General features: G+C 42.7%; 1 protein-coding gene across 2 annotated transcripts; it reads left to right on the forward strand.

The window, feature by feature from the left end:
* The first annotated feature begins 110 nt into the window (after positions 1-110).
* Positions 111-15,954, forward strand: LOC127006563 (glucosamine-6-phosphate isomerase-like). Of its 2 annotated transcripts, XM_050876566.1 has the most exons (8): positions 111-281; positions 3,933-4,056; positions 5,304-5,405; positions 6,181-6,363; positions 6,513-6,697; positions 8,487-8,660; positions 12,103-12,151; positions 15,071-15,954. In XM_050876566.1, exons 2-7 carry the CDS (start codon positions 3,933-3,935, stop codon positions 12,148-12,150), a joined length of 816 nt encoding a protein of 271 aa, XP_050732523.1. In that variant the 5' UTR covers positions 111-281; the 3' UTR covers position 12,151; positions 15,071-15,954. The 2 variants fall into 2 exon arrangements, with proteins under 2 accessions (XP_050732523.1, XP_050732517.1); XM_050876560.1 differs by lacking the exon at positions 12,103-12,151.
* The last annotated feature ends 6,437 nt before the right edge of the window (positions 15,955-22,391 follow it).

Here is a 22,391-nt window from a genome sequence, read left to right on the forward strand (position 1 = left end):
TAAAATGCTGTATATCAGTGGAATAGCTGTAGTGTGCACGTGTTTGACAAACTTGTATCTAGGCCAAGAAATTATAATAAAGGCGAACCATTGTGAAAACCTTGCGCCAGGCCACAGCTGTCAACTCAGCTGAGCCTGACAGCGGCGGGTGCAGCACAACACTGCTGCTGCTATCAGTACAGCGGCGGCGAGGCGACCACTGCAACGGCTGTGTTTGTGTCGGCCTAGCGTCCCTGCGTCTTTCTTGCAAAGGAATCTTAAGAAACAGTGACATATTAAAGGTATGTGGAATATTGTGGTGTCTGTGTAGTTTTCAGGGCCGGCAATGAACACGGGGGAGCAATGCACGTACGTACGCGGCGGCACCTTCATACGTGGAGTGCAAGGAGCCTCCTTGTCCTTGGTGGAGTGCTGGGGCCGCCGGGGTGACTGACCCGCCCCGGCGCCGGGCCGGCGATGGGGCAATAACAGCACAATTTAACATTAACTTTGCCTGGTAACCCATGATATTTATACCCTGCCACTGCTTGTGGGCTACACTGGCTTCATCTATTTGTTATTCAAAGTTTTTTTTTAACACAATCATTGTCATGATGCAAGATGCACAAACCTGTATACTGAATTCGGTTCCTTTAATTCCATCTCTTCTGCCCTTGGGGTTCTTGTGGTAAAACTACTTAACAGGACTTAATTGTAGCAGTAGTTCATGATGACAAATCCAGATTTGGGGAAAAATATAGCTTTTCTGAGTGGTCTTTTTCAGAGACACTACTGTTCATATCTGGGTAGTGTAGTGCCAGACCCGCCTGATGGGTGAGCCTCTCATAACTCACTCTGCAAGTGGGGTACCTCTTTGGCTGACTGGTTAAGGAGTGACTTTCCTTGTCTGGATCAATTTCTCGTGTGTTTTGTGACTTGCAGAGGTGGTGTGGAGATATAGTGGAGTGGAATCCAGGTAATACATGTGGTGGCAATGCAGTGGGCATCTTCTGAGTTCCGTTGTCTCCCCCGAGTGGGTAACAGGAGGATGGACTCTTTGTGAGTGGGGTACCTCTTTGGCCGACTGGTAAAGGAGTGGCTTTTCCATCTCGCTGGTTGCAGTCAATACAACAGATTATGATGCTTTTTCATTGTGGATAGTTTTATTTACCAGAAAACAGGGTATTATTCTAGTGTTTGCCCATACTCACCCCTCTCAACCAAAATTGGCTATGGGGCCTTTGGGACTGTGGGGAATGCGGCGGTTAATATGAAATGTGTTGCAAACACAGTTTTTTGAGTTATGGGGGGTTGAAAAATACCGTAGATGTAGGGTTAGGTTATGTAAAGTTAGGTTTAGAGTATTTTAAATATATTTGACATACGGTGTGAGCCATCGGAAATATGTAGTGCGGGACAGGAAGTTTCCATAAACTTTTGGGAGTAGGGAATTTTCCCCATTTTAGGGAGGGGGAGGTGGACCTATTGTAAAGAATTACCCACATTAGTTTAGTTTAGGTTATGTTACGTTAGATTAGGTACTTTATGCTTTCCCTTACACGTACGTATGAGTGTTGCTAGATTGGGTGAAGAGTATACATAGCTTATTGGGCTACTTTTCGAGGCTCCATGCGACTTTTTGGGCTACTTCCCATTAATTTGCCCTATTTGTTAAACATGATTTGCTTACCTTGTCTTGAAAGCCACAATTAAGGTACTTATGAAGCATCTAAACGGTAAGTAATTTTCGTCATAAGAATCTTGCAACCATGTCATATACGACTGTGTATTCACTTTCTTGTATCACGAACGCGTGAAGCAGGTTCGAACGCAGGTTACTTGTGTTAAAAAAAATTCCATTCGAATTCATGTTATTAATTATTCTCTAATGTTTGTTAGTTGGTTTGTGTTATTCTCAAGTACCCACCCAATAATCTTCTTTGCTGAGGACACGTCTAAGTTGTATTCAGCCAATAGCGATGCTCTGTGTAGGTACATAGGTGGAGTGTTACAGTGTTTGGTTGTTGGTGGTTGGTTCGAAAGCAGGTTAGTCAGGATTCTCGTGTTCGAACAGCTTGGGCAGGAGGTTCGGGAGCCTGCACTTGCGGCAGAACCCACAGTAGTCTCTAGGGCGCAGCGCTGGATGGATCACGGGTAGCCAGTGGTTTTGCTTGTGTCAGTGATAAACAATGAAGATACTCCGTGTTTTGTGCCACGGACTCTACTAGCAGGAGGAAACCTTGCGATGAGGTGACAAGCTACCCGAACTGGTGCTATAGTCAATCTATTTAAAACTGGCGGATGGGGGGGGTGACAGCTGCGGGTCAGCCCCGCCTCGCACCTTGCCACACACACTCAACACTTCTCGCTTCCTCTCATATGTCAGCTATTTACTACCTTTAAATGAATTTAATTGAATAATTGGATAATCCAATAAGGTCATATAGCGTTAATAGTATTTTGTTTTTAAGATGATTACAAAGATTTTGTTTAAATACCATGACACTTGACAACGTCCAACGTTGTCATTCTGCTCATCCAGAGCCCAGGTCACTTTTCTCAAGGTCATGAAAGGCTCACCAGGTGGGCCCATGGGTGGCCCACTCCTGCCTCTGCCTCTCCCACCCCTCCCTCTCCCTGCCTCTCCACATCGTCATTGGCTGCACAACCACGAGAAAGAACTCATTTACAATGTAAACAAGTATATACTTTTTAGATGAAAAAAACAACAGAGGATTTATCATACAAGAACAGCGAGAGCCACTAATGTTAGTGAAAGAACTACCCTATTGAAAGAGTCTGTGCTAAACTGGACCATGAGTGCATGACGGGTAGGCGGTGGCTGAATGGATAGCAAGACGGCCCCGCGTTCAGGAGGACACGAGTTCAATCCCCGACCGGTGCCACCAAGCTGGGATTTTTCAGCTGCCACTGAGTGGCTTAAAACTACCCACATGCTGTCCAGAAGACCATCTATCAACCCGGACTCTAGATTCTAGGATTAAAGATGAGCTCTGGGAGGGCAGCATAAGCCAATGCAAGATGGTGCCACTATAAACACTCGCCTGCGCCAGAACGGGCTGGGAAAAAAAAAAAAAATATATGTTGTCTTATAGGCAGAGAGAGAGAGAGAGAGAGAGAGAGGAGGAGGAGGAGGAAATGATCGAAGGGAGGCTAATGGTGGTCCACTTCACACCTGATCACTAATCCCACAACTGGAGACAGAGATGTGGCAGCGTGGTACGGAAGGAGAGACCCCCGCGGAATCCCCCCGTCCGCCAATTTCTCCTAGATTGACTATAGCGAGAGGTCGTGAGTGTGGTGTAGGTGGTTTATGTGGACACAGCTGTCCGTCGGCGCTGCGCCAGACCGGTGAGGTGAGCATCGTTTGGTGGGTTCACTATGCCTCTCTCCCAAAACAAGCTTGGGGTCCAGTGGGAATGCGTGGTTTCTGTATGGGGAACACTAAATTCATCACAAACACTTATTTTAGTGATGGTGGGAGGAGAAAATCCCTAAATGTAGGGAATTTTCCTAGATCTAGGGTATTTTTCCTCCCCTCCCCCACCAACTAATAAATATGCGATTGCGACGGATTTCGTGTCCCCCACCCAAAACCCCACATTCCCACAGGTTCCAAAGCTTGTTTTGGGGGAGAGAGGGGAGTATGGGCAAACACTACAATTTTACTGAAAACAGGTATGGAAGTCTTAGAGCAAATTTATTTCCAAATCACAACATATGATAATATCCTCAGATTTAATTAAAACTGGCAAGAATTAATCAACAAATTGAGTGTGGTGGGTGCAAATATGATCCGACACATTCATTAATAGGAGGGATAGATGGTGTTGTGGTATCCAGAGCTACCATGTGTATAAGCTGACTAGTCACTCACACTAAATATATATTCTTATTCCTATGACTGAATTATGCCGCATTTTTTCTTCCAGATGAGACTTGTGATTCTCGAGGACAGTGAGCGGGTGGCTGAGTGGTCTGCTCGGTACATAATCAAAAGAATCAATGACTTCAAGCCTGGACCAGATAAATTTTTTGTTCTCGGTTTGCCAACAGGTGAGACATGGTTTTGTTTTGGTCTCTTACAGTATTACAACTAAAACTGAGATTCCTTTCAGGAGAGTGCAGAAAGTGAAGGTCCTGACCAGAGAATCTTGCAAACCAAGGCAAAGTTTATGACATATGGTTAAGTTGCACATGACCTCAGTTCTTGTCTCCGTCACATTAGCCGTTGAGCCTGTGTTGGGTAACCCACTGCATTGGGACACAGAGTCAGCATAACATCCAAGTTATTACAGTTTACCCTTCCCAGATACCCATAAGTTTGAAAGGGAGAATTAACAGCTGGTTAGGCTGCTCACCAACTGCCTGGGCCAAGATTCAAACCCAGGCCCACAGATTCATAGGTAGTCATTCTAACCACTGTACCACAGAGGTAATCTTGATGATCTAGTATATTTCAGGCTTTTTTTGTAAATAGGTATTTGATAACTTTTGAAAGTATCTTATGGCATTTTTTAAAAAAAAGCAAATGGAGACAAAGATGATCTTTGCATTCAAGGGTTGGAGGAGCAAGTAACTGATCCATTATGAGGTGAGTCTTTCTGGTGCTCCTTTCAGTATGCCTTTTCCATAATTCGAGGCAGGTGGTTTCAAGCAATGATTTTTATTCCTTTCTTCCCAAAAGTCTTGAAGTAAAAAAAATAATAAATATCTGAATGAAATATTGTAGTACTCCCCTTACAGCCCTCTTAGAGAAGCAAATGAAAGTTATTTCATTTTCTACTTCACACCAAGGGACTGGATGGCACAGTGCTCCTTACATGCAGTTTGAAAAGTCCCCCAATACCTGCTAGAAATAGACAGAGCATAGCATATTAGCATTATTTGGCATTATTCCCTATAGATCAAACATGGCATTTCAAAAATATCATAATTCAAATGATTGATATCTGTCAACAAGAAAAGTGTATGTAAGCCATTTTCCATCATTCCTTATCCCTAATATAATAATAGGTAGAGTTTAATCCAGTCACTTTTGCTTTAGAGGTGTAAGCTTGTATGAAATATACACATTACTCATAATTGTATGATTAAAAAATGAAGATACTCCTGGTGTAGGAGTGAAATGGAATCAATACAGTTTAATCTTACATAAATTGAACATAGGCTTTTGTTTTATGATGCTTTTATCATTGTTGGGCATTACAAGTAGATTTATTCAATTTTCCTTTAATCTCTAATCTAAGAGTGAAAGATAGTAAAAGGAACAACAAAACTAATACTTTTCTCTCTCTTTGCAGGCAGCACACCTCTTGGCACTTACAAAAAGTTGGTGCAATACCACAAAGCTGGAAAAATCTCCTTCAAGTATGTCAAGACATTCAACATGGATGAATATGTTGGTTGGTATTAATCATGTTCCATTGAAATCTAGGTAGCCCCCTTTATTTGTGGCTAATATTAACCACAAAAACATACACAAACAAAAAAAAAGAAACATTTAAGCCCATAAGAATACTATATACTAGTGTGAGCAAGATCTGAGTGGTCTATTTCAGAGACACTGACTATTTTACCCACTTTCATATGATACTTGCTCACATGGACTTAGTAGTTTTTTCAGTGGATTATTGCCATGGAAACACTTGAGTGAATTTTAATGCAGGAACTGATCTGTGTTTTGTTTGTAAGGAACAATAACAAACACTGGAGCATAGATAGTTCAGCTGTCTTGATCCTTTGACTGGCTCTCTCAACCTCTGGATCAGTTTATAAACCAAGAGCAGCCACTCCAAATTCATTCATCATCCAGACAAGTGATAAGGACATCAGAACATTTTGGTAAATGTTAATCTTCTTTTCCTTCTTCAGGACAACAAAGAGGTCTCCTGACAAAGACCAATAACATGCACATAAATGAAGTGGCTAATGCCAACAACACACTTGCCACTTGTACCCTTCCTACTTATCTCCATCTTCTCTAGTGATAAACCAGTGTGTTGATGCTTAGTTGGAGGGTCAAGTATCAGCCACAGTGCAGAATTACAAGTGTCTAAAATTATGAAGAGCAAGTAGACAATGATGAAAGAACAAGGATTTTTTTAACTTTCACAAAATATTGCCAACAACATGACATATGCCCATGACTCTATTTATATTCTTTTTTTTTTTTTTCAGGTATTCCACGTGACCACAGCCAAAGCTACCATACTTTCATGTGGCAAAACTTCTTTAAACATATCGACATTGACCCTGCCAATGCTCATGTCCTTGATGGCAATGCTGCAAGCCTGGAGCAGGAGTGTCAGCTTTATGAGGATAAGATCAAGAAAGCAGGGGGGATTGAGCTCTTCATGGGAGGCAAGTTAATCATGCTACTCAATTATTTATTTATTTATTTATTTACTTCTAATGAATGATGTCTTCTCTGCTGTAGTTTGTTTCTTTCCTTCTTTCTGTAATATTAGATCCTGAAAGGGGTTTAACTCTCTTCCACTTTGCAAATTCAGGAATCGGGCCTGATGGACATATAGCCTTCAACGAGCCAGGGTCCAGCTTGGTGTCTCGCACACGTGTTAAAACCCTGAACCAGGAGACCATCACAGCCAATGCTCGCTTCTTTGACAATGACATGTCCAAGGTGCCAAAACAGGCCCTCACAGTTGGAGTTGGCACAGTTATGGATGCCAGAGAGGTAAGGTGCAAATATAGTCCGATGATGATCAGTGTGGGGTGCCTTGTGGTAAAGCTTTTGTTGTGGGGAGGGTTGGCATTAAAAAATCCACCCCCCCCCAAAAAAAACTAAAACCCAAAAGAGCCCAGCATGGCCGAAGTTTCCATAAGAAAATGTAGCTTTGCAACTATTGATAAATGAGCTCTGCATACATTTTCATTAAAATTTTACAATGTATTTTGATCTCCATAATTTATTTATTTATTTATTTATTTTTTTTTTTTTTCCTGAGTGAAAGTTCCTAGTTTCATGTGCTTGTGTTATAGCTGCTGCTTTGATATAAAAAGGGTTGGGAATAACCTTTTTTTTAACAACCTATTGGGTTTCATTCGATTTTATTCTTTTTTTGTGTTTTGAATTTTTTGTTTTGTTATCCGACATTCAAAAGTAAATCAGTTAAAAAAAAGCAATTAAAAAGTAATTTAGAGTGAAACAAAAGTTTCCTGTACAGTGCAAGTTAACACAGACCAACTTGAAACAACTGGTCTTGAACAAGTGTCTTCTTCTTCATATAACCCTAAACCTTTTCTTTAATTTTAAATTACACTCAACTTGTTTTCCTGGATATCAGATTTCCCTGACAAAATCTGATGTCCCACAATTGCCACTCAAGTCTGAGAATCAAAATAGAAGTCTGGGGCAAAACCCAAGTGTCCAGCTATCTCCGACATTTCCTGACATATGCTTGACAAAGTCTTGGTATTGAAACATAAGTCTGGCCATATATCAGATTCCGTTCCCTGGTCAGTGTCCGCAACACCTACTGGGTAGCCACATGCATGCCAAACGTACTTGTTTAATGTTGTCCTGTGCTGAAGCAGTCATGCTGTGACCTTACATCTGCATGTAAAAACATTATGTACTGGATTCAAGTATGTAAATAATTTGCATTAGTATACTGGTAGTCCTTGAGTTACGATGGGGTTAGGTTCCTGGACACATGCTTCTCCCTATTATTCTGGGAAATCAAGGGTCAAGTGTACTTTGTAATTACTTATTTTAACTGAGTTACATTAAATACTATATGAAAGGAATTAAATAAAATAAAAATCACCCCAAAAAAAAATATATATATATATATATATATATATAGATATATATATAGATATATATATATATATATATATATATATATATATATATATATATATATATATATATATATAAAACACTCCCTTCCCCCCAAAAAAACAAAATAGTGTTGTTGTTTTTTTCTTTTCTTTTTTTTTACATTTTTTTCCAACCCTAGTTGTGGGCATTAAAAATATTCACATAAGAAAGTGAACTTAGAATGGTGGAGAGATTAGGTTTTGGAGAAATGCCAGAAAGAGGTGTAGAGTATCTTTCATTAGGTTTATCAATGATTTTTAAGTAGCATTATTTTACCAATAGAATATTTCTCCACAGTATTAAAACGAGAAAAAAAAAAATCTAAAGCAGTTGGGAGGGTTATAATATCAGTACTATGGAGTTGGGAATATACTTATTGTCATTGAATTTATATCCTCTAACTGATAACAAATGAAACACAATAATATGATTGAGGCATCTCAGGAATTATAGGAAAAGTCATGGGATACAGAGAAGCAGATGGAGAGGTGAAATTACAACCTTTGCTGGAGCAGGATGGAGTGCACTAGCATCAGACAGAGAGAGATAGAGAACATTAGGAATGTCCTTTGCCCTCAATGGACTAGTAGTGGTTGATGATGATGATTACTTTATATGAAATAGATAATGTGCTCTACAGGTGATGGTGCTGATCACAGGGTCACACAAAGCCTATGCACTCCACATGGCCATTGAGGAGGGGGTGAACCACATGTGGACAGTGTCTGCCTTCCAGCAGCACCCACGAACTATCATGCTGTGTGATGAGGACGCAACACTGGAGCTCAAGGTCAAGACGGTAAAGTACTTCAAGGTAAGACTGATGATTGGGTTTGTGGGTTTTTTTCTTTCTCTTTCTCTCCCTCTATCTTTAACTATCTATTTATCTTTCTGTCTGCCTCTCAAAAGAATAAGTCATCTCCATATTATACTTACTAGTACTTTTATACTTTTACTATTATTGATGTTAAGTGGTTTCACTAAAGATGAAAGTTTGTACTTAAGATCATTCAAGTGCACATTGTTTACTGATCATTTATGTTGCCTGTAATACTTATGTGAAACTGATAATGAAATGCATCTTTTTTATGAAAATTTCAATTTAAGTAATGTATTTGCACATTGTTTATCAAGTATTGATGCACACCATTGTTTCTCTTTATTTTCTAGGAGCTGTAGGTATAACCTTTTTACCATAATTTTTTTAATGTACTGCACAAGGGGAGCGACCGGTTCATAGATAAAAAAATCTGGACATCCCAGCATTTTCTGTAATCAAGCTAGCAGCTCACCAAAAGTATTAGAGAATATCACCCGAGGCAAAATTTGCTCATCCAGCATCCTCAAGTTGGTAAAAATTAGCTCATTTTGCAAATAATATTAGTTTGTAAATCACTTTTAAGATTGAATGAGTATTCTTTAAATGTGAATTTTTTTTCTTTACTTAAAACCCTCAAAGCTCAAAGAGTATTAAAGCTACAACATTAAATGAGTTTATTTTTATTTTTATGAAGGTTGAATATAGACTACTTTTACTGAAAATAATTTCACTCCAAATCTTAGTTTCATATTACAGATCTTCAAGTATAAAAGTTTGTCATAACCTGACTTGCTAGGGTTATCAGCATTAAGAGGTCATAACATCAAAATCTGAACAGATGTAACAAATATTTTCTTTAAATTTAATTTGCATATCACGTTCTTTCATATGAGAACGCAATCAAAATTGTAGATCTAATAGTCTTAGAGTGGTGAGGTTTCAAAAATGGCTTAAAATTAGGACAAAACCTAATTATCAGCTCTAATTCCAGTACTAATTGACAGATTTACAATTGCAAGCACTCAAAAATCATTGTTTTCTTTCCACTGTTGTGTGTTACATTGATTTTGAGCTAGCTCTGTTAATAACAAAAATGTCGTCTGAAGTGGTTGCTCCCCTCGATCATTATTTGCTTATATGTGATAGTCACTAGATGTGTTTCAAGCACATGCAGCTTTTTTCACAGATCTGTGCATGCAGGCATGTACATATAGGTGGTGACGCATGTATATGAAGTGTTCCGCATTGTGAAAGTACTGTAAAATGTACTTTTTTTTGGAAAGTAACACTAAATGCAGTTAGTATTTTCCAATTTTAATAACTTTGTCATAAAGGTAGCTTAGATTAGATTTAAGGAAGTAAAGCACCTTTCCATATATATATATATATATATATATATATATATATATATATATATATATATATATATATATATATATATATATATATATATATATATATATATATATATATATATATATCACAAAGTTCCTATAGCACAAGGAGAGTGAGATAGGAATTTTGCTTGCATTGGCAGTGCTGTGGCATAACTAGCAGCATGTGTTTGCTGTGACTGACCAAGAACTAGAGGAGGAAATAACTAGCCATGCACTATCAATGGCCATTTTCCTCCGACTTCTTAGGACAAGTCAGCCTATAGTGCATGAATCATTCTTATTACTTTGTTTTCTTGCAGAAGCGGTGGGATTTCACACTTTTAAGTGTTTTCGACTACACTTTCAGTATTGTTGGTTGATGACTGTTATGAAGAGCAATTATAAAATGATGCTTTCCAGGAAAAATGTTAACATCCAGATCTTTCCTTGTGGTGTGAAGCTCTAGTCCAGTCAGATTACTTTTATTTTGGTTATTCAAATGCATAAATTTACAGGAAGCCAAAATTTGGCGTGAATGGTCTTTGAGTTTGTAGAAACATCATGTCAAAACTCCCCGTTAATCTTATTTTCAATTGAAGTGCATAAAAATCTCTAGAAAAATGGTCGGAAGCATGTTTTCTTGGCCATTTCAAAGATAAATTATATAAGGGGGGAAAGAGTGCAGCATATTGGATTGAGTCTGGTGTACTCAAACTGCTCTAGTAAAGCTATGTCCTGTCATCACTTTCCCAGTGAATTTAGGAGCATGAACAATCCAGGTCCCCTGCAGATGTGCAATAACTGCAGATACTCAGGAGTCTTATATGGAATTGTGTAATTTTACCTTCTACATGTTTATAACATAAAATTCCACACCCTTCCTTTAATCTTCCTTTCCCACTCCCCTCTCCGTTGCCAAGGTCAAAGGAGGGGAGACAAGACATATAGTGAACACTAAAGCTCACATTTATTCCAAGTTTTTTATTAGAAATGTTTTGTGTCTATATTTACATTAAATTTACAAGTTTGACAAGGATTTTGTGATCAGGAATTATGCTGTAGGAATGTAGGATTGTACCTGATCTCAAACTCACTTCTAGTATACTATAATTGGATAATCCAATAAGGTCATATAGTGTTAAGATTGTTTCGCATTTAGCAAGATAAATACCAACAAGACTGCAGACTTTTCAGACAAACTACCTGCACTTGCTGGGCACAGTCCTGGCTTTTCTTCTATATCTGTACAAAATTCTACACTGAGTATAATAACCAAAATTAAAGCATAAATCAAATGCATCAACCCAAGTTGAAAATAACACAAATACTGACTGATACATAAATTTAAAGTGTGTATGAACACAGCTGACTAATGCATAAAATCAAAGTGTTTATGTACACATCAGCAGCACAGCATGAAAAAAAAACTTTTTAAATGGTCATATTTACAGGAAAAAAATATATTTGCTGTATTGCTGAAATTTATATGCTCTTAAACTTTGCATTCCACTGTCATGATATTGTTGAGCAACTATTTTTGCACAATTTGTGAGAGAGATTTGGTGGCCATTCTCCAAGATGTCAGACAAAGCTCGAGGTGGATCAGTGGGGAGTTTGGGTATGTTGTTACCACACACTAAAGACCACTCTCACCACTTTTCAGTCATATGAAATCTCACTCATTTTTCCTAATTTGATTATACTTTCACCTCATCATTACTGAAAGATTTCCTATTTATTTCTCTTATGTATGTAATCTCTCTATATGTAATCTTTTTGCATGTTCTTGTCTCCTTTTATTTGATTGCATGTCATTTGACTGCTTTTAGGGTTATGATTTCCCTTTAGTGCCTTTATGCTATTCTGATAAGTTGTATGCAAAATTCATTATTGTTTGAAGACAGAACCAAAAGTTAATGTGAACCTTTTAAATCTGTATTTTGGATCTGATATTTTAAGACACTCACTGACTGTTCCATTCATAGCTTTGTGGTATGCAACTTATCTGTTTCATAACTGCCATGTCTTTCAGCATATAATCATAAAAATAATATTTACAGAACCTACATGATATTCATTCATGCCTGATCGATGAGGAGCTACACTAAGGTGATGGTTCTTTGCCTGAATTGCTTGCTTGTTTTTTTATATTTCACCATTTGGAGCTTGCTTATGCTTGTGTTGGATACATCATAACAACAACCATAACACAATTATATGTTTGGATGTAAGCAGGCAAAGCCTTTATGTTGTGCCAAAATACGCCATTGCTGTTTGTACTGTTCGATGGGACAGTAAATGCTTCATGTTACGGACTCCGTTTTTGTGCACTTCCAGTTCAATGCACAAAATATTGTCCATAAGCTTTTCCCTAATTTAGGGGAATGTGACAACACTGCATTCAGTTAAGTAGTAAAGTGCATTAAGTTTGTCACCACATGGGCTGTCGAGTAGTGAAGTGCATTAAGTTTGTCACCACATGGGTTGTCGAGTAGTGAAGTGCATTAAGTTTGTCACCATATGGGTTGTTCGTCCACGTAGGCAAGTGATCATGACCACATCCACAGAAGCTGTGTGTGCTCGAACTGAGTACTCACGGCGTGCCCCACTCTTTACTGTGTTTCAGTGCATTTTCACATTACCATGTTTCCCAGTGCACACTGCTCAATTTTTTCCACAATAAATTCTCCATAAAGTACCCTGTGCATAACACAACAGAGGTACGCAATCAATAGGCGTGAGTATGAGACAAAACGAGTTGCCGTCCTGGGGGTGATGAATGCCTTTATACCTTTATAAATATTCGATACCTTCACAATCCTGTCAGATTTTGTGATGAACAAGCAATGCAAAATGCAATTGCAATAAGCTTCTGGGTTCCATTTAAACTATTGCTAACACCATCGGCATTTATTTTCAGTGCCATTATTTTATGCTGTAATCAAGCGGTCGTAAGTTTTCCCAATCCATTCATGGAGCTTGCATCCAGTACATGTTATCACTCTGCCTGCCTTGTGCTCCCTTTCAGCTGGCATAGGGAAATGGAAGAGAAGCTCCAAAATTAAGAAACAAACCTGCTGTGGATACTTGTCACTGGATGCTTGAATAAATGGCACCTTCCGATTGGTCAGATCCATTATAGATACTATGAACTCCAAGCATGGTATTCATTATGGGTAGTAGTATAGGCACACCCACAAAATAAAGAAAAATCACTCCAATGTTTTGCCTTGAAGAAGGGAATACTGCATGGAGACCACAGGCATTCCTGTGCATTAATTTTGAAATTGGGTATGTTTTGACACATCAGCAGTGATTGTTATATAGCAGACTTAATTTTCTTTACATAGTAGCCATAAATAACTCACAAACTACATACATACACACATGCCGCACATAGTACATAGCAGACAAAATTGCGCTTTATCCCTGTTAAAAAAAACATATAGGCTACTATGTATAATAGTATATAAATTTTACATAAGAAATTTTCAAGTGCATAAAACTAGTACAACATGAAACTAATGTGTGCTATATCATATGATAATATTATCATCATTGATACTCCCATTTCTCACTAGAGCTGAGAAAATTCTGACCTGCATATAAACTTCAACCATCTCTTTCTTAGAAACCTTCATTTGTGTGTATTTCCTTAGTCATATTTCTTAGTCGCTGTCTTTTCCTGCAGCTTTTCCCATTATTTTTGTGGGGTCGCTGCTTCTTTGTCTCAACATGGGGTTGCTGTTTTGGTGTTGTGGCTTGTAGGTTAAGACCAGATGATCCTCCTGACATCACAAGGAGGCACTAGGGTTTGGAGCACCTCATCCCAGCTTGTCATTTCCAGGGCTTTATGGTCTCACCCTCTTAACCAATGCGCCTTTTACGTGTGATGTATAGAAAATGAGCTACGCTCATGTGGTCCAGTCTCCTAGTATCAGCTGGTCAAACTTAGCTTTTAGACTGATCTCTGAGGAACTCCATTTGTCTCTTCCCTCCACAAGGAGACATTCTCATCACTAAACACACCTACACCCATACCCACACCCATTCACAAGTAAGCATGCACTCACACGCACAAACACACGTCATCTACCTTAGCAACTTTACAACTATACATATAATTATTTATTCTCTGCAAGTCTTTTAGTGTGGTTGTGTGTGTCATTCACCCACAGTCTGGTAACATGCTGAACTTGTGATTAACAGCCATTACCCTCCCAGAAAAAGGTCTCTGAGCTTGGAGGATCGATCTATCTATCTCACGTGCTCAAAAGGGGACAGTAACTGCTTCCTCATTTTTTTCAGTGACCATGTATTTCTAGTGTCCCATATAAATATGTCTCCCCTGTCAATCATTTACATTTCCTTCATTGCCCTGTACACTGTAATCAGGTCTCCTTTCTCTTCTTTCCTCCAAAGTTGGCAAACACAATTTTTCCAGTCTCCTCATAAGTCATGTCTCAAGCCTAGCACCTTTTATGTTGCTTCTCTCTGAATTCTTTCTATTGACTTAATATTTTTCTTTTTGTATGGAGACCACACAACCACTTCATATTCCAATCTTTCTTGAATCATGAACACAATCAGCTTCTTCATCATATCCTCAGCCATGTAGTGGAGTGCCGTTCTAAAGTTAGTTTGGAGCTTAAATGTCGTGTGTGTGTGTGTGGGTGTGGGTGCGTGCGCGTGCGTGCGTGTGCGTGCTTGCGTTCGTGTGTATAGGTGTAGGTGTGTTAAGTACACTAATGGACTGTATGTTAATCCTTTTCAGACTCCCATCAGTACTGACATTGTGGAGGTTCAGCATTAAAATATGTAGTAGTAGTAGTGATGTAAACTTATGTCCTGGTTGTTCATGTAATTGTTTGTGGGTTGTTTCAGAGTGTGCATTAATAATCAACTATTTGTTTTTCATCTGCATTCTTTCTATCCAAAATAAGGATATTTCTTGGTAAATGATAATGTAATAAATACTCATAAAAACTCATTTCTGTTCCAATGCTAATGATTGTTTCATCACTGCAGGATCTATGGACAGTGCATCAAAAGATGATCGATGACCACATGATGTCCTCCTTTTCCTAAGTACTTCAGGCCTGAGCAATGAAGTGGTTTGCTATCCTTATGCAGACCATTTAATGTCTGAAAATTTTGTTAGGAAGTGTAATTATTGTCAGTTTATGATTTATCAAGTATTTTTGATAGCAGAGACACTTCCATACTTATGTAATTGGGACATATTTTAAGACTTACGCTTTTTGTAAACCATGTGCAATATTCCTTACCATGATTTCAGCATATTAAATAATTGAATTGGTGGGAGACTATTTGAGTGCTCACATTTGATACTTGCTCTCTTATTTTTATTATAAGCAAATATGTTTTGTGTGACTTGCAAATGAAATAGCAATGATGATTTTTATTCAGCTACCAGTCTTTCTGAAGAATTAAAGTTGGATTCATTTACCTCAATTTTTTGGTAGTTTGCTCACTATATGCACAAAAAATCATCACACACACACACACACACATACACACACACACACACACACACACACACACACTTTGAGTTCTATTATGTTTTAGCAGATTAATAAGAAATCAAAACTTCTACACATGAAAGAAGCATTCCTTGGGGTTTAAGGATATTATCACCGGGCAACTAATGAAACAATTGAGATTCTGAAACTGGATTGGTTGTTGTGATACGGATGTAAGTTAGTAAGCTTAATCTATGTTTAAAACAGAATTTTTACTCTACATATAATGAAAAAAATATAAATGTTTGTTGATATAACAGCTTTATTTTTATATAAGCAATGTTAGTATGTTTGAGAACTGTTGACACAAGGTTGTGCTGTTCCCATGATTAATTTTACAAATATATATTGTTGATCAGGCTTTAATAATGTTTTAATATAACTGCATTGTGTGGACTAAACTGTGTTGTGTGATTTGAAGGTAAAGGGGATGAAATGAAATGGATAATAATCTGATAATCTTCCAATCCCTCTCTCAAGGTAAGTGTCACCTCCATCCATAAACAAATTGTTGAAGCATCAACTGCCACCCTACTTTAGGGAAGATGTTCCTAAACACATCGGGGGCTTCGTGGTGCAGTGGTTAGCACACGGCTCACAACCGAGAAATTAACCCTAAAACTTTTTCAGTACGGGGTTACGTTAGACGCGGTACTGAATCCGGGATCTCTCTCTCAATATAAGTATCCATCCATCTGCTCTATCAGTGACATCTCAAATAATGGGCGGCTTACTCTCTTGATTTTGCGGCGCCCTTGTCATTTAGCCGCGAATTTTGGAAAATCAACCGCTTTGGTGCGAATTGCCATAACTCCCTTATTTCTGGGGCTACAGTAAAGTTTTCGGTATCAATCGACTGCAAAATAAAAGGGCTAAATGTTTTTAATTAGCGACCGGGCTCGAAAACCGACTCGAAAGGGTAAAAAATCGAATAAATTCGCAAGAAACGACACGGGGAAAAAAATCTTCCAAACCTTGAAACCCACTCATTTTTTTAGAATTTCAAAAAACTTATTTAACAAATGATTTAGCCCTGCCAATGTGCTTTCCAATATGGTGCATAACATTTCCCTACTCCCAGTAGTTTCGTCGCTAGAGCTCGAAACGTAAACCCTGTCTAGAGCGATTTTGACGAACTCAAAACACTTTGCCGGTTTTGTGTAGTGTGGCCTTGCTATTGCCCCTAGAAGGCTGTAATTTGGCATGTCGCCCCTTTTGGAAATTTAGTTTGACCAATTCGAAGGACTTTTTGATAGCTCGATTCTAAGTTCGTCGTCGAGGCGTCACAAAATAGCCTGTTTTTCGGCCCTTTTCTCGCGATTTGGACACGTCCTAGTTTTTTGCTTATAACTTTTTTTAATTCATTTAATGCTTTCAAATTTTTTTCTGATTATTGATCTGTATTAAAAGAGCTTTCATTTGCCACCAAGCACGCCTTCCTAACTTCTGTAGTTTTCGCTCGAGCTCGGCCAGAACTCGCGACGAACATTCGCCGAATCTGACTCATTTCATGCGCCGAGACGAAAAACCTTCCTGACCCCACAAAAAAATAATATATCTGGATAAAAATTCATATTTGAACACCTCAGTATTGACTAACTTTTATTAAAACCATTTTAAGATATCTAAATAAAAAAAATACCATTTTTTTTATAATCATTTCACTATATATACCGAGAGGAGCCACTACATACCCTTTAGGGCAGCCAAGTAACGGCGAGAGCCACTATATACCCTTTAGGGCAGCCAAGTACCGGCGGGAGCCACTATATACCCTTTAAGCAGCCAAGTAACGGCGAGAGCCACTATATACCCTTTAGGGCAGCCAAGTACCGGCGGGAGCCACTATATACCCTTTAGGGCAGCCAAGTACCGGCGAGAGCCACTATATACCCTTTAGGGCAGCCAAGTAACGGCGAGAGCCACTACATACCCTTTAGGGCAGCCAAGTACCGGCGGGAGCCACTATATACCCTTTAGGGCAGCCAAGTACCGGCGAGAGCCACTATATACCCTTTAGGGCAGCCAAGTACCGGCGAGAGCCACTATATACCCTTTAGGGCAGCCAAGTATCGGCGGGAGCCACTATATACCCTTTAGGGCAGCCAAGTACCGGCGGGAGCCACTATATACCCTTTAGGGCAGCCAAGTACCGGCGGGAGCCACTATATACCCTTTAGGGCAGCCAAGTACCGGCGGGAGCCACTATATACCCTTTAGGGCAGCCAAGAACCGACGGGAGCCACTATATACCCTTTAGGGCAGCCAAGTACCGGCGGGAGCCACTATATACCCTTTAGGGCAGCCAAGTACCGGCGGGAGCCACTATATACCCTTTAGGGCAGCCAAGAACCGACGGGAGCCACTATATACCCTTCAGGGCAGCCAAGTACCGGCGGGAGCCACTGTATACCCTTTAGGGCAGCCAAGTACCGGCGGGAGCCACTATATACCCTTTAGGGCAGCCAAGAACCGACGGGAGCCACTATATACCCTTTAGGGCAGCCAAGTACCGGCGGGAGCCACTATATACCCTTTAGGGCAGCCAAGTACCGGCGGGAGCCACTATATACCCTTTAGGGCAGCCAAGTACCGGCGGGAGCCACTATATACCCTTTAGGGCAGCCAAGTACCGGCAAGAGCCACTATATACCCTTTAGGGCAGCCAAGTACCGGCGGGAGCCACTATATACCCTTTAGGGCAGCCAAGTACCGGCGGGAGCCACTATATACCCTTTAGGGCAGCCAAGTACCGGCGGGAGCCACTATATACCCTTTAGGGCAGCCAAGTACCGGCAGGAGCCACTATACCTTTAGGGCAGCCAAGTACCGGCGGGAGCCACTATATACCCTTTAGGGCAGCCAAGTATCGGGAGCCACTATATACCCTTTAGGGCAGCCAAGTACCGGCGGGAGCCACTATATACCCTTTAGGGCAGCCAAGTACCGCCGGGAGCCACTATATACCCTTTAGGGCAGCCAAGTACCGGCGGGAGCCACTATATACCCTTTAGGGCAGCCAAGTACCGGCGGGAGCCACTATATACCCTTTAGGGCAGCCAAGTACCGGCGGGAGTCACTATATACCCTTTAGAGCAGCCAAGTACCGGCGGGAGTCACTATATACCCTTTAGGGCAGCCAAGTACCGGCGGGAGTCACTATATACCCTTTAGGGCAGCCAAGTACCGGCGGGAGCCACTATATACCCTTCAGGGCAGCCAAGAACCGACGGGAGCCACTATATACCCTTTAGGGCAGCCAAGTACCGGCAGGAGCCACTATATACCCTTTAGGGCAGCCAAGTACCGGCGGGAGCCACTATATACCCTTTAGGGCAGCCAAGAACCGACAGGAGCCACTATATACCCTTTAGGGCAGCCAAGAACCGACAGGAGCCACTATATACCCTTTGGGTCAGCCAAGTACCGGCGGGAGCCACTATATACCCTTCAGGGCAGCCAAGAACCGACGGGAGCCACTATATACCCTTTAGGTCAGCCAAGTACCGGCGGGAGCCACTGTATACCCTTTAGGTCAGCCAAGTACCGGCGGGAGCCACTATATACCCTTTAGGTCAGCCAAGTACCGGCGAGAGCCACTGTATACCCTTTAGGTCAGCCAAGAACCGACGGGAGCCACTATATACCCTTTAGGTCAGCCAAGTACCGGCGAGAGCCACTGTATACCCTTTAGGTCAGCCAAGTACCGGCGGGAGCCACTATATACCCTTCAGGGCAGCCAAGAACCGACGGGAGCCACTATATACCCTTTAGGGCAGCCAAGAACCGACGGGAGCCACTATATACCCTTTAGGGCAACCAAGTACCGGCGGAGCCACTATATACCCTTTAGGGCAGCCAAGTGCCGGCAGGAGCCACTATATACCCTTTAGGGCAGCCAAGTACCGGCAGGAGCCACTATATACCCTTTAGGACAGCCAAGTACCGGCAGGAGCCACTACATACCCTTTAGGACAGCCAAGTACCGGCAGGAGCCACTACATACCCTTTAGGGCAGCCAAGTACCGGCGGGAGCCACTATATACCCTTTAGGGGAGCCAAGTACCGGCGGAGCCACTATATACCCTTTAGGGCAGCCAAGTACCGGCAGGAGCCACTATATACCCTTTAGGGCAGCCAAGTAGCGGCAGGAGCCACTATATACCCTTTAGGGCAGCCAAGTACCGGCAGGAGCCTCTATATACCCTTTAGGGCAGCCAGGTACCGGCAGGAGCCACTATATACCCTTTAGGAGAGCCAAGTACCGGCAGGAGCCTCTATATACCCTTTAGGGCAGCCAAGTACCGGCAGGAGCCACTATTAAACCTTTAGAACAGCCAAGTACCGGCAGGAGCCACTACATACCCTTTAGGACAGCCAAGTACGAGCTTGAGCCCCACTACACACCCTTTACGGCAGCCAAGTTCTGCTGGGAGCCGTTACATATACCTTTTAAGGCAGTCCGGTAGCTACTGGCGGGAGCCACTACATAATTATATCCTTTAGGGCATGCAGTAGGTACCGGCAGGAACCACTACACATCCTTTGGGGCAGCCAAGTACCGGCGTGAGCCACTACACACCCTTTGGGGCAGTCAAGTACCGGCGTGAGCCACTACACACCCTTTGGGGCAGTCAAGTACCGGCGTGAGCCACTACACACCCTTTGGGGCAGTCAAGTACCGGCGTGAGCCGCCCACTACACACCTTCTTGGGCAGCCAAATACTGGCGGGAGCCACTACACACCCTTTGGGTCAGCCAAGCACGGGCGGGAGCCACTACACACCCTTTGGGTCAGCCAAGCACGGGCGGGAGCCACTACACACCCTTTGGGGCAGCCAAGCACGGGCGGGAGCCACTACACGCCCTTTGGGGCAGCCAAGTACCGGCGTGAGCCACTACACGCCCTTTGGGGCAGCCAAGTACCGGCGTGAGCCACTACACGCCCTTTGGGGCAGCCAAGTACCGGCGGGAGCCACTACACGCCCTTTGGGGCAGCCAAGTACCGGCGGGAGCCACTACACACCCTCTTGGGCAGCCAAATACCGACGGGAGCCACTTCACACCCTTTGGGGTAGCCAAGCACGGGCGGGAGCCACTACACGCCCTTTGTGGAAGCCAAGTACTGGCGGGAGCCACTACACAGGCTTTGGGGCAGTCGAGTACCAGCTGGAACCACTACACACCCTTTAGGACAGTCAAGTACCGGTGGGAGCCACTACACACCCTTTGGGACAGCCAAGTACCGGAAGGAGCCACTACACACCCTTTTGGGCAGCCAAGTACCGGCGGGAGCCGCTACACGCCCTTTGGGGCAGCCAAGTACCGGCGAAAGCCGCTACACACCCTTTGGGGCAGCCAAGTACCGGCGAAAGCCACGGCATACCCTTTAGGGCAGCCAAGTACCGGCGAAGCCACGACATACCCTTTAGGGCAGCCAAGTACCGGCGAAAGCCACGACATACCCTTTAGGGCAGCCAAGTACCGGCGAAAGCCACGACATACCCTTTGGGGCAGCCAAGTACCGGCGAAAGCCGCTACACACCATTTGGGGCAGCCAAGTACCGGCGGAAGCCTTGACATACCATTTAGGGTAGCCAAGTACCGGCGGGAGCCACTGCACATCCTTTGGGGCAGCCAAGTACCGGCGGAAGCCACGACATATCCTTTAGGGAAGCCAAGTACCGGAGGGAGCCACTGCACACCCTTTGGGGCAGCCAACTACCCACGTGAACCACGACATACCCTTTAGGGCAGCCAAGTACCGGAAGGAGCCACTGCACACCCTTTGGGGCAGCCAACTACCCACGTGAACCACGACATACCCTTTAGGGCAGCCAAGTACCGGAAGGAGCCACTGCACACCCTTTGGGGCAGCCAACTACCCACGTGAACCACGACATACCCTTTAGGGCAGCCAAGTCCTGGAAGGAGCCACTGCACACCCTTTGGGGCAGCCAAGTACCGGTGGAAGCCATGACATACCCTTTAGGGTAGCCAAGTACCGGAGGGAGCCACTGCACACCCTTTGGGGCAGCCAACTACCCACGTGAACCACGACATACCGTTTAGGGCAGCCAAGTACCGGAAGGAGCCACTACACACCCTTTGGGGCAGCCAAGTACCGGAGGGGGCCATTACACACCCTTTGGGGCAACCAAGTCCCGGAGGGAGCCATTACACACCCTTTGGGGCAGCCAAGTACCGGAGGGAGCCACTACATACCCTTTTGGGCAGCCAAGTACCAGAGGGAGCCACTACACACCCTTTAGGGCAGCCAAGTTCCGGAGGGAGCCACTACATGCACCCTTTGGGACAGCCAAGTACCGGAGGGAGCCACTACACACCCTTTGGGACAGCCAAGTACCGGAGGGAGCCACTACATGCACCCTTTGGGACAGCCAAGTACCGGAGGGAGCCACTACATGCACCCTTTGGGACAGCCAAGTACCGGCGGGAGCCACTACACACCCTTTGGGACAGCCAAGTACCGGAGGGAGCCACTACACACCCTTTGGGACAGCCAAGTACCGGAGGGAGCCACTACACACCTTTTAGGGCAGCCAAGTACTGGAGGGAGCCACTACACACCCTTTAGGGCAGCCAAGTACCGGAGGGAGCCACTAAACACCCTTTGGGGCAGCCAAGTACCGGAGGAGGCCACTACACACCCTTTGGGGCAGCCAAGTAACCGCGTGAGCCACGACATACCCTTTAGGGCAGCCAAGTACCGGAGGGAGCCACTATACACCCTTTGGGGCAGCCAAGTAGCAGCGGGAACCACTACATACACTTTACGGCAGCCA

The sequence above is a fragment of the Eriocheir sinensis genome, chromosome 3, assembly GCF_024679095.1.
Source record: "Eriocheir sinensis breed Jianghai 21 chromosome 3, ASM2467909v1, whole genome shotgun sequence".
NCBI classification, from domain to species: domain Eukaryota; kingdom Metazoa; phylum Arthropoda; class Malacostraca; order Decapoda; family Varunidae; genus Eriocheir; species Eriocheir sinensis.